Source organism: Gymnogyps californianus, chromosome 20 (assembly GCF_018139145.2).
Source record: "Gymnogyps californianus isolate 813 chromosome 20, ASM1813914v2, whole genome shotgun sequence".
NCBI lineage: Eukaryota > Metazoa > Chordata > Aves > Accipitriformes > Cathartidae > Gymnogyps > Gymnogyps californianus.
In genome coordinates, this window is record NC_059490.1 from 12,340,769 (window position 1) to 12,353,259 (window position 12,491).

At 60.0% G+C, this 12,491-nt stretch overlaps 1 protein-coding gene across 2 annotated transcripts in view; it reads left to right on the forward strand.

Moving 5' to 3' along the window:
• Window positions 1-12,491, forward strand: part of RAP1GAP2 (RAP1 GTPase activating protein 2) — an 80,048-nt gene that overhangs the window by 48,016 nt on the left and 19,541 nt on the right. For both annotated transcript variants that reach the window (XM_050908762.1, XM_050908763.1), the window contains one exon: window positions 4,391-4,475. In XM_050908762.1, coding sequence (XP_050764719.1) covers window positions 4,391-4,475 — 85 coding nt within the window. The remainder of the gene's footprint in view (window positions 1-4,390; window positions 4,476-12,491) is intronic.

Genomic DNA, 12,491 nt, shown 5'->3' on the forward strand with positions numbered 1-12,491 from the left:
TCAAAACGGGGGGAAAAATCCCCATTTGCTCCCCTTCGGGAGAAGCAAGGGGAGCAGCCCTGGCCACGCAGGCTGTGCCTTCCTGGCGGGGGCTGGCGGCAGCGGGGTCCCCCCCGAGCGCGGCCCCACGGCTGCAGCCCCGGCCCGGGATGGGGACGGGACCGTGCCGGGATGACAGGGCTGATCTCACCGTCCCTGTTAGGAAACCCTGCAGTTGGGCCTGCATAACTGCATTAAGGTATTTCCTTAATTAAATTTACTAAGTACGTAGGATTCCAATTATTTCTTTTCCTTCTCTCTTAATTTGCCTAATGAGAAAAACGAAGAATTAAAATTACAAAAATGATGCCCACGTTGCCTTCCGGAAAGGCCGGTGTCTGGCCGTGCAGCTCCGGAGGATGCTCTCGCCCATCCCATGCGCTGGCGCCCGGCTGTGGCCAGGGTGGGCTCGGGGGCGTCAGGGCCGGGCGAAGCACCCGGCTGCCTGCCAGGCACTGGGTGCTGCCTCCAGGGAGCGAGCGCAGCGCCGTAACCTTTGGTTACGTTATTGATGCTGGAGCTGTGCGTCTCCCGTGGTGCCAGGGAGAGGCGAGTGGGGAGTGACCGCAGAGGCCGTCTGTTGGAGCCGTGCCATGCCAAGCCCAGGCTTCAGCTCGTGACGCTATTCCTGCTGTTCTTCCCCACCCCGTCCTCTCCCTCGCTCCCTAATTGCCCTCTTGTGTCGTGTCTGCGGTAAGGCTGCTCAGGCAGGAGTTGTGTTTTCTTCTTGCCCTGCGCCATCCTGGTGCAGGACCCGGTGGAAGAGCTGCGAGCGTTTCGGGATGGCTGACGCAGAGCGCGCTGGGGGCCGTGCCACGGGAGGGTCCTGGCCCCCGCGGGGCGAGGGAGGCCATACTGCTGCGCGGCGCAGGCAGTGGTGCTCGCACGCTGCGGGCCACCGGCATCCCCCAGCCGGCCGGGCTCTGGCTTTGCAGGGAAACCCCCGGGGGGGCTGAATGTCCTGCGGCCGCTTCCCAGGGCCCCTGCCGTGGGTGGGAGCCGGGTGCTGGCACTCCAGGGAGCTGCACAGTGTTCCCCGGCTCCAGTCCTCGCTGGCATGAATGCCTGGGACCTTTGCTGCGGTTGAGGCTCCGCAGAGACTTGTAACCCTGGCGCCAGCCGGGGACCAGGTCCCGGCGTGGGGCTGCCATGAGCACCCGCTGGCTCTGGCGGCATCTTCAGGGGAGATCCCCAGGGGCTGCTGCTCCGCACGAGCACGCTGGTACGCAGATAAAGACGTGCTAATCTTCTTCATGATTCATTTCTCATCCCGTGAGGGTAATCTGTTTGGGAACTAGGCTGATGGCCCTTGACCCCATAGGTGACGGCAGACTGAATCATCAGAGTCTGTGGTTGCAGTTTAACGTAACGTATTTCCAGTGGCACAGAGGCTAATTACGAGTGGTGGCTGGTGAATGGGTTTGTTTTGCTTTCCCCGGAACTGGAGGAGCAGTTCCAGCAGTTTGGCCCCAAAGAAGCAATCAGCATGTGACAGAGGAACACGTTGTTAAGTTGTGTGAGTGATTTTATAATACTTAGAATATGATGCTATGGTAACCTGCTACAAATCCCAGATCAAATAAAATTATTTGTGTGCATCTCTGTAACTTTAATCGTTGCAAAGTCTGATACATTTTATGCCCTTGAGGCCACTGTGCAGATTAGTGCAATCAGGCAGACTCAGGGTTCAAAGCAAGGAGAGGAAAGGATGGGTGGTTTGCTCCAGATCAGGCTGTGCTTTAGCGTCCTAGAAAGTCAAAGAGCAAACAGTAGAGATCTGTCATCCTCAACATTTTTTCAGCAGTGGAGTCATGGTGAGTTTGTGGAGAGGAGAAAGGGAAGGAGCTTGATAAACAAGACGGGTGGGCAGGACATGAATTCTGCTATTGCCCATACACTGTCCCACATCATTTTAATTCACTTCTTGCATTGAAAAAGTGGAAGATGCTGAGAGCTTAAATGAGATGTAATAATGTAAGGCAAATTTGACCTGCTCTGATTTAAAAAAGAAAGAAAAAAAGACCAGAGGCCAAAAAGTCTGCCTTCCTCCTGCCTACGGCTGCCCGTGCCTCAGGAGGAGCCCAGCAGGACCGTGCAAGTCCAGGAGAAATAAGTCCTGATGGCAGGGCCCCGCTGCCTGCATGCCTGTGCCGCCCCAGGCTCCGAGAAGTGCAATCAGCAATTAATTGCAAGTACCAGAGGATTTGGTCTGCCGGGTCCCAGGGGTCTGCGAGCCGGGTCCCTGCGTGCCGGTGGCTGGTCTTGGCTGCGGTGCTGCCCGGCACGGCGATGCGTCGCCCTGCCCCGCGCCGTGCGGATCCCCCCCGTGCCCCGCCTGGGCTGGTCTTACATCTCCGGGACAGATTTATGTGTTTGAACTCCAGCCCTGAATTTTCCTCGACATCCAGCTGATGTTCCCCTGGCTACAACTGAAGTCCATTAATTCTTGTTCCTCGGTTGTTGACTAATGAGAACTATCGATCTGCGTCCTGTTCGTCCCTTGCTTCCCTTGGTCACAGGCGCTGCAGCTCCCTGCTTCTCATGTCTCCATACGTGCAGTACGTTAACAGCACAGGCTGGCAGCACACCCCAGCCAAATCTAATCGTGCCGGCCGCAGGGACACGGACTCCGAGGCACCGCCGGCTCCGGCTGCTCTCCACTGCTCTGCCGTGAAGTCGGTCCTGCAACGACCGGGAGAGATGCCAAATCCCCGGTCTGGCCCATGGTGCTGCGAAGGGCAGGCTGGGATCCTGCAGCGTGGGGCTGCGGCCGGGCGGGAGGCTGCAGTGCCCTCCTGCAACCCGCAGCACGCAGAGGGCTTCCTCCTAAATGCTTATCTGTATGCGTGCGTGTGCGTGTGTGTGTATGTACATATATATGTGTTTCAAGAGATGGAGTCAAGTTTCGTCAGGAACAGGAGAAGTCTATAGCAAGAGCAGTTGTGTGTACAGGCAGGAGGAGCAGGAGCCAGCCTTTCTCAAGCTCCGGTTCAGTCTCTCGTTAGCAGGGACGCAGCCGAACAGCCACTCCGTTGCTCACAGAGGTGATGGTGGGGTTTTGCACTCGCTGTTGCGCCAATGGTCTCGTAGAAAACTTGCCTGCAGTGCCCACAGCATCCCCACCGCATCCCCGCTGCATCCCCGCGGCGCACGGCCCTGCTGAGGAGGGGCTGCAGGTACCGGAGCCTCCCCCATGACCAGCGTGTGGTTGTCACCTGCTGTCATGAGAGCTGGGACTCAGCGGAGGAGGACAGCGTGGACGGGAGGGCGGGAGCCGGGGCGGTGGGGCTGGCGGCAAGGGCAGGCGTTGCAGGAGGTCGGGTGTGCACCCTCTGGCAGGAGCTGCGTGTTTTGGAGAGGGCCCCGGTGGGCATCGGTGCCCGGCTGCCGTGCACGCGGCGCTGTGCCGTGCCATCCTGGGGCGGGCTGCCATGGGAACCAAACCTCGTTACTGCGAGATAAACAGTTGGACGTTTTGGCCCGGTTTCTGCAGGACTAACCTGGCAGGGACGAGAGGAAACTAAATTAAATCTCAGATTTTCTGACTCCCAGAGTAGCATCTGGCAGTACCACTGCGAGTGACGGCTTGGTTGTCTGCCTGGGAAGCCGTTGGGGTGAAAGGGACAGGGTATTTTGATCAGATAATCGGTGGAGGGCCGAGGTCGTGCCTTTTCGAGATTTAGGGGGCTTCTATGTGGGGCTTTTGTGGCAGGTCTCTGGCACAGGGGCTGCTCCCCGCTTCCCTGAGGTCTCACATCCTCACGACACCTCTTGCTGCCTCCACATTCAGCGCCTGTGCCAGGTGCCCTGTTAGCAGAGGCCCTCGGCTGGGCCCTGCCAGACCCGTGCCGGGGTGTCCCTGGGTTTTACGCCGGTGTCACCGAGCCGGAAGCCTCCTCCGCCGTCCACGGCGCCCAGGCTGCCGGGAGGCCGATCGGCCGCGGATCCTGCCCAGGCGGGGAGGGTGCCAGATGGAGGGAAACCGTGGGGATGGGTTGTCATAGAAACCCAGCCCTGCTGTCCCCGCTCCGCCGGCCGGCAGAGCCCGGCATCACCGGCACCGCACCGCGCCCCAGCCCCGCAGCTGGGCTCCGGCTGGCTCCTGGGGATGGAGCCTGGGCACTCGGTGGGGCAGCGAGGTGTTCCCAGCCCTTCCTCGGCACGGGGCTCTTCAGATGACTTTTATCATCTTTTTATGCTGTCTGTCTGTTTTTTTCTCAGATTCAAGACACTGTTTTACAGGCAGCCCGCACGCCCGCGGCTTTGCCAAAGAAGATAAGCCCTTATCTCCCGCCTCATGCTCTTGCTCGGGGCACGGGGGAAGCTGACACGCCTGCGTTTGGTTTTTCAGGAAACAGGAGCTGCTGAACAGCACGGATGTGACCGTCCCGGAGCGGCCGCTGTCCCCCCCTCTCACCGCCCCGCCGACCATGAAGGTGAGTGTGTGGGCGACGCTGCGCCGGCCAGGCGATGCTGCGCCGGGCTGTGGGCGCGCGGTCCAGCCGAGGTGCCGGTTTTGGAAACTGAAGCTGGTGAGGAGCGGCACTTCCAACGCAGCGGCTGTACGGATTTGGGCTGTTCCCGAGGGAGCAGCAGTAGGTGGTTTCTGGAGTTCAGCCTGCAGCGTGTTCAGACACCATCAGCGGCAGCGGGGCGTGCGTGCCAGCGGGCCCCATCCTGTGCCGCCGCTCACGTTACGCAATCACGAGCGGCGATGCCAAGCAGGACGCAGAATCCCAGTGCTGTTATCCTTCTAATAACCCTCCCTGGGCGCCGCGGCGGGCGGCTGCTTGCCAGCACGAGGCAGACGGCGTGTCCCCGGCAGGCAGGCACTGCTGGCAGGGTCCGACCCACCGCTCACTCCTGCCAGGACCACTCGGCTGCTGCCTTTTGCCATGACAGAGGCGGCAGGTTGCGGGACACGGTGCTTCTCCTCCGCTCTGCCCATGCCAGGCTGCCTCTGCAGGGCTCTGCCCCTCCTGCAGTTTTCCCAAACCCAATGGGAGAAGGTCACGAGCAACCTGGTCAGACCTGGAATCTGGTTCTGGGCACCTCCACAGCTCCCAGCTCGCAGTTATCTCACTCAAACAGTCTCAAGCGAGCGGAGAGCGTGCAGCCCTGTGCCGAGCAGGGCGATGCAGAGAGCTGGGGCAGTGACCTGGAGCAAAGCTTCAGAGCGAATTCAGCAGGAAAGGTCAATTTGAGACATGGAAATGAATGGGAAAATAGGATAAAATGCAACACGGGTTCACCAAAAGTAGCTTCTCTCAGAGTAACCTGAGAGATTTCTGCGATACCAGAGATTCCACACAAAGGCAATTGTAGCTCTTCTCCCCAGGCTACTGCAGAGCGCTCAATACGCTGCCACCCGGGACATTACTCATTAAGCTGGAGAAGATGAGAGGGATGTGAGGATTACGAGGTGGCTGAGAACCTGCTTAAATGATTGTTAAGAGCAAGTGGGCTTGGAAAGAGAGTATTGAGTTGGAGGAGTTTATTAGTGGAGCTTCTGACGATTTGGCTTATTTAGGGTTTTGTGTATGACCTGGCTGCACAAAGCAGGCAGGAGCTGACACAGTGCACCGGTGACACGAGCTGTGGCACCTCGCCGGGCTGCAGAGGAGGGGGGGGTCCTGGCGGGGGTTTGAAGCCTGGAGTGATGGGAGGGAGCAGGGATGCGCCTCTGGGGAGAGCCTGCCGGCCGTTGTCCTGGGGGCACCGTGGGAAACGGGGGGAGAGGGGCGATCCCGCCTGTGGGGTGTACCCGGGGACGTGCAGCGTGCCGGGTGAGGGAGGTGCCGGCATGCCAGCAGCAGAGCGTGCTTCCCAGTCCTCGTGCCAGCAGCGTTCCTGGCTGGCTGTGGGCTGGCGCCCGAGGAGGGGAAGCCAAAGCCCCTGCACTGTTTACCAGCCTCGGAGGACAGACTTTTCCCGGGATGGGGCTGGGCGATGCGCAGCCCTGCCGGGGGCTCGGAAGGATTTCACCTTGGGGATGTTGCTGCATCCCATGGCGGGACGCCCAGTGCCTGCCTGCCCGTGCACTGCCGGGGAAGCGGCGAGTGTCCACGTTTCTCCTGTGGGCTGTCCTGGGCAAGCGCCGTGGCCCCTCCACGGCCCCGGCCTGCCCACCCTGCCCCTGCGGGAGGAAGCAAACTGTCGGTGCCATTTATTTTGCCTTGCAGAAAGGTGGTAAATTGCTCGGTAACGCCTGGCTGGAGTTCAGGTAGGACTTTCTGTGACCGTGAGCACTGCAGCCCCGCAGCGTCCCTGGGGCTCGTCCTGCTGCCGTGCTCCCTCATGCCTTCCCAGGCTTTACAGCAGCACCTGCGTCCTGAGAGGGTCTGCCTTTGCCTTTGCCCTCGTCACGTTTTAAATGGAAATTCTGCCTTTTAATGAGCCTGCGAGCCGAGCAGGCTGAGCCCGGCTGTGCGGGTGCAGAGGTGGCCGCCGGTGTCAGGGTCTGCTCCCTACCCCGGCGCTGCTGCAGGAGGGGTTATGGGGGCGAGACCCCAGGCACGCCGCAGGCAGGCAGGGGGGTACGGCCGCTCCTCGGCTGGAGCTGAGGCGATGCAGGGCAGCAGGAGGTCGGGGTCTTCAACGGTGTTTAAACTTCAGTTTAAGGCTTTCCTCAGCTTGGGAAGCTTGGCATGGAAACCTACGGAAAGCCTGGCATGGAAAAAGTGTGTAGACGCTACTCTGTTTGCTTCAGGTAATGTAAGCTCCCCAAAAGCAAACACCGAGGTCTTTTTTTTCATGCATCTCAAAGATGGCCGTTTCTTCTCGCATCGCAAGCCACACGGGCCCGTCTCGCTGTGGGTGCTGTGGCTGGGGGAGAGGCCGGCAATGGCTTTGGCTGAGGACATGCCGGGGGACCCGTCTCCACAGGCAAGGCTGGAGGCTGCCTGTTTCACTGCTGGTTCTTCGTTTTTATAATCATGTAATTAAAGCAATTAAAAGGCGATTACTGACTTGTTCTGCTTTACAGCAGGATTAAAGGGCTCCAGAATCTTTTGCAGATGGCACAGGTTGTCCTTTCAGAAAGGCGAGGCAGAGCTGGGAGCCCGCGGCATGTGCTCCCTCCCTCCATCCCTCAGTCCCTGCGGTGCTGGCGATGGCAGAGCCTCTGCGGTCGTGGCTGGCACCCCAGCCGGGCAGCGGCAGAGGAAGATCCTGCGTCTTGCCTGGACGCTGCTTTGCCAGGCGCAAGGAGCTCCAGAGGTGCCAAACAGAAATAAATCCGTATGGTCTTCAGGCCAGGGGCTGTCTGTGGGCCACTGGGTTTGTTCGTGCGTCTGCTTGTTTGGAGCTTCCCCGTGCCCCTGCTGACGCTTTGGTCTCAGCTGCTGTCGGCTCTTGAAAGGCAGGGGCTGGTGTGTGTTTGCTGACATTTAAGAGATGGAACCGGAGATGCCTGGGAGAGGAGATGTCAGGGATTAAGGAACCAGCTTGATGAAGGGAAACCTGGGGTGACTTTGTGGTTGGGAGGCAGAGACCTGGTCCCTCTGGAGATATGGGCTCGGTCCCCTGACTGTCGCGGTCAGCACGGGGGATGCCGGGCGGTCACTCAGTGCTGGTGTAGCCGAGCCTGCGATGAGATACTGCACAGCATGAGCGCATTGAGTCGGCATCCCTGGTGCTCATCCTGCTCTGCCCTGCTCTTGGTAGGCTTCAAGGTGCTTCCCAAAGGTCTGTGCAAGACCTAGTGTCACGGAGAGGGACAAGGGGTAGGTATGGGTGTTGGGAGCAGGGACAGAAGCAAGTCCCCGGCAGCTGAGACGGCCCGTGCTCCATCACAGCCACACAGGCGTTTTGGCCAAAGCAGTCGTGTACTGTCTCCTCCCCGGGCGGTGCTGGGACGGGAAGGCTCTGTTGGTGCTGATGCCTGCTCTGCAGCTCCTGGGTCAGCAGGTTGGGTTGTCCTGCGCTGACTCCGAGAGGATTTATGGTTGGGATTCATTCAGCTCCTTTGGAAGGGCTGTGGCTTTTTTGTGCATACAGATTTCCAGCTGGAGAGGGCAGATTTTCTGCCTCCTGCCTAGCGCCCGGTTCCCGCTGCAGCTCTCCCAGGCGAGTGCCCTCCCAAGGGGCACAGCGCATCCCGTCGTGGGGCTGCGCATCCCACCACGAGGCAGTGCATCCCGCCGCGGGGCTGTGCATCCCACCACGAGGCAGTGCATCCCTCTGTGGGGCTGTGCATCCCACCACGAGGCAGTGCATCCCACCACGAGGCAGTGCATCCCACCGCGAGGCAGTGCATCCCACCGCGAGGCAGTGCGTCCCGCCGCGGGGCTGTGCATCCCACCGCGAGGCAGTGCATCCCGCCGCGGGGCTGTGCATCCCACCACGAGGCAGTGCATCCCTCTGTGGGGCTGTGCATCCCACCACGAGGCAGTGCATCCCACCACGAGGCAGTGCATCCCACCACGAGGCAGTGCATCCCGCCGCGGGGCTGTGCGTCCCGCCGCGAGGCAGTGCATCCCGCCGCGGGGCTGTGCATCCTACCACGAGGCAGTGCATCCCGCCGCGGGGCTGTGCATCCCGGCAGGCACCTGCCCGTCCCCTGCGAACCTTCACCTGCTTCCTGCCCAACCTGTTTCAGGCGCTTTGCCTCCCAGGGGAGCCACCCTTTGAAATAACAAAGCAGCAGTCCTGCCATGCCTCTGGCTTGGAGAAACATTAACGAAGGGAGGTGTCGGAGCTGGGGAGGGATGGCCGGGCTGGTGCTCGGCCGCTCTCGCCGGGCACCCATGAGGAAGTCTGGTCGCTGCGTGGCTGATGCGGCGGGGGGGTGAGGCTGGGAAGATGATGGATTTCTTACGGGGCCTGCTGGTGAGTGCTGTGCGACCTGCAGGAGGGGGGGGAGTGCTGGGGAGGGGTGCTGGGCAGAGCTCTGCCCTGCTGTGCTCCATCCTTGGCAGCTCCCGCCTGGTGCAGGGTTTTCTTTCTGGATGTGATTTTCTCGGAAACCTTCAAAGCGGGCACTTACTGGCTGCGCTGCCGCTGCTGCTCTGAGCACGCCTCGTCCGCAGGTACCGGCTCGCTAAACTCGCCCCCGACGTGCTGGGGTGGTTGACCAGACACTGTGTGCTCCAGCCGGCTCGGCTTCGGACCCGGTGTCATGCCTGGTGCTGACAGAGAGGAATCGTGTACTTTTCTGTGCTGAAGCGCTGGGATGTGACTGTCTATCCCCTCTCACGCTGCCAGTGTAGCATGCTCAGTGGTGAGGGGTGAGGATGCGTGAGCAGGAAAGGAATAGCAACTATACCATTTTGGGTTGAGTGTTTTGCATTTCTGAGGTCATTAGGACAAGCTGCTGGGCAGGTTTGTCCCACCGAAGGTGGCAGGGGAGAGGGCTGTCCGCTCTGGTGTTGCCTTTGGTTGCATTTAAGAAGCAGATGCAGGTTTAGTTTGGAGCAGACAGTCTCAGCGACCCAAGCAGGGCGAGTGTAACCTTGCCTGCCGGCTGTGCCCAGGGCAGGGGACATTGCTTCCTGCTGGGTGTCACAAAGGTGTAATTGTCTCCCCTGTAATTACCAAAATATTTGTGGCCCAGTAAAGTTGACTTTAAGTATGTATAAATCCCTAAAGGGTACAGACTGCTGTCTGCTTTATTAAATACATGTACGCATTTTCTGCTGGAACTTGCTTTAGCAGGTGGATCCGGTGCTGCTGTGCGGTTTGGTTCTCTGGTTCTGGCTGCTGGCAGAGTGGGACCTGGAAACTATTTTAATTGACTCAAAGAGCATTTGTCCATCGCAGAGACCTGAAGATAAACCGGAATCTAAACCAAGGTCAAAATAAGGAAAAGCCTTTTTAAAGTGCTTCCAGCTTTGGGCACAGAGCTCTTCTGAGCCTGGGGTTCGTTTTTCCTCTCGTAGGTGTGGTAGATAAAAATGGGGCATAGTCTATAGCTAGAAACATGGACAGAGCTGCTTCCAAGCCATGGCAGTCCCCGCCTGTGTTGGCAGCGTCTTTCCCCCATCCCAGCTGGTGTCACTGAGGGCAGTCACTAGGCTGCTCGTGCTGTAAAACTAACCTTTGCTTGCCACATTTATTAAAAGAAGATCTCTCTGAGGTTTTCCTTTGGTCTTTGTCTGATTTTCATGTCTTCATCTCCTCCTCTGTTTTTTTCTCTCTTTTTTGTCTTTTGAGAAATTCAGTCTATTCTAAGAGCTCACTAAAAATCACCCCCCATGCCTTTCTCCTTGGTACCGTGACCCCTTCTGCCCCAAATCTTGTATCCCTCTTCTGCAAACCGTTTCTGATAGCCAGCAGCATCGGAGCTGCTGATCTCACGTTCTGGTCTCCCTCCTGGACCAGCAGCGTCTGCCGTGGCCCCAGCCTCTCCTCAGCCGTACGAGCCGTGAGCCCATCGGCTGCGGCAGGAGTGCGGCGGGTGGCCGGGAGCAAACACGGGTTAGAGGAGAGCTGGGGGGGAGGACGGGGGAGAGGAGGGACGGGGCTGCTGCGTCACGTCTCCAGAAAAGCCACTTACTAGTTTACTGGGAGTGCCCCAATATTTACAGCCGTAGTTTGACTAGATAATTTATTTGTGTGTACTCGAGAGCAGGAAAAGCCGGACGAGGGATCAGGATCATCCGGCTGCGGTTCAGCGGTTGTTGTGCCAAAGGGCTGACCCCGCAGGTGCCCGGTGAGCCGGGAGGCTGGTGCGTGCTGGCAGAGCACCCATTTCCCACAGCTGCGTGTGCTGGTGGGGCCGTGCCCGTGCTGGTCGCGTGGGTCAAACCTGCGTCTGCTGCGTCCGAACATCACAGCAGGACCGAGGGGGAAAGGTGGCTGGTGCCTGCTGAGCCCCAGAGCAGCTCAGCGGCGTGCTGGCCGCCGCCAGGACTGGAGCCCCTTTGGGCAGCGCAGGTAGATCAGGGCAGGAACAGGGTTTCTTGAAGTCCTCCCTTGCCCCGGGGGAAGGCGCGGCTGAGCAGGACAGACGTGGCTTTAACACCTCTCCGGGAGAGGCGGTGACGGGCCCTTCCCAGTCTGGGTTTGTTGTCCCTGAGCCTGCCGCGCTAAGCGTTTCCGAAGGCGCAGGAGCCGCATGCTCTGTGTGCCCCGCGTGCGCTGCAGTGGCTTGGGATGCTCATGGGGCTGCAAAGCCCCGCGGCACCGGCACGGCTGGGGACGGAGGCAGCAGCAGCCTGCGAGCCGGGCTGCGACGTGCTGGGGGAGCAGGATGAGCTCTCTGGCTGCAGGGTTGGGCTGCTCTCCAGAGGAGCCACACAGGATTTTTAATCAGAGCCTGGGGCTTGCTAATCTCTTTAGTTCGTTTGGCAAGTAGGCCATTCACCCTGCACGGGCAGCCCAGCCCCACCGGCAGCGGCATTGCCGGCGTTTCCACAGCCGGTGAAAGGCAGAGTCCAGGGCTTGCACCTTGCAAGGTAAGGGACGTGGGGAGGGCTGCTGTAGGTGTCTCATTTGCCAGAGTATTTATTTGCTTTTTTGGATCGATCAGTCTGGGCCTGTTTAATTTCAAAAGGAAAGTTTTTTGCTGCTGGTTTGTGTGCACAGACCCCCTCCTGCCAGGGGCCCTGCAAAGCAGCAGGAGGACCGCGGGGACCAGGGCACATGCACCCCGTCCCTCTGCCCGCGGCGGGACCAGCTCTGCCCTGCGTCCTCAGCAAACCCCACGCCTACGGCCCTGCCGAGCGCCCTGCGGCACTTGGCAGCCGTCTGGGTTTTCTCCCCGCCTGATCCCCGAGATCCGGCGCCCGCAGTGCTGAAGCGAGCAGCACATCACGGAGCAGCCGCAGCAGGGGCTCCCCTTCCCTCCCGCCGGGCTGTCCCGTGCCCCTCAGGGCAGGATTGCACCAGCGGCTCCGCTCCCCCTTTGGTGTCTCTAGCCTGTGTCACCGCTGCAGAGAGCTGGGAAACACGGACCTTAGAGGCCTGAGAAAAAGCCCAGGGAACAAAAGGAACCCAAAGAGATTGTCCAGCCGATGCTGCCAACACTACTGTGATTAGAAAAAGAAATGACTGAAGAACCATTATCAAACCGTACACAGAGCGGGCTGGGAAATTGTCGGGGCTGAGTGTTATTGGTGATGGTGAACTGCAGCAGTGAAGCCTGAGCTCCAAGTCAGGCTGGACAGGAGCTCCCGTGGCTGGCAGCCGCCCGCTTGCGAGCAGGGAGCGGGACGAGCGCCGCAGCGTCGCTCGGCCCGTCTTCTCAGGCTTTTTTGGAAAGGAAATGCAGAGCAGGAGGAATTAGGGAGGTGGGGAGCTGCTGCCGGTCGCTGCTCCGTGCGCTGCCCGCGGCTGCGGCGGGGACACTTGCTGTGGGACGGCCACCGGCCCTGGGAGCCCGGGGCAGCTGTGGGGCTCCATCCCTGCCCGCCGGCGGGGCTGGACAGGGTGTCTCGGAGGCACACACCATCGGTTATGGATAAAGTCTCTTCTTCCCGTTCCTGTTGAGGGCCAGAGCCAGAGCGCCTGGT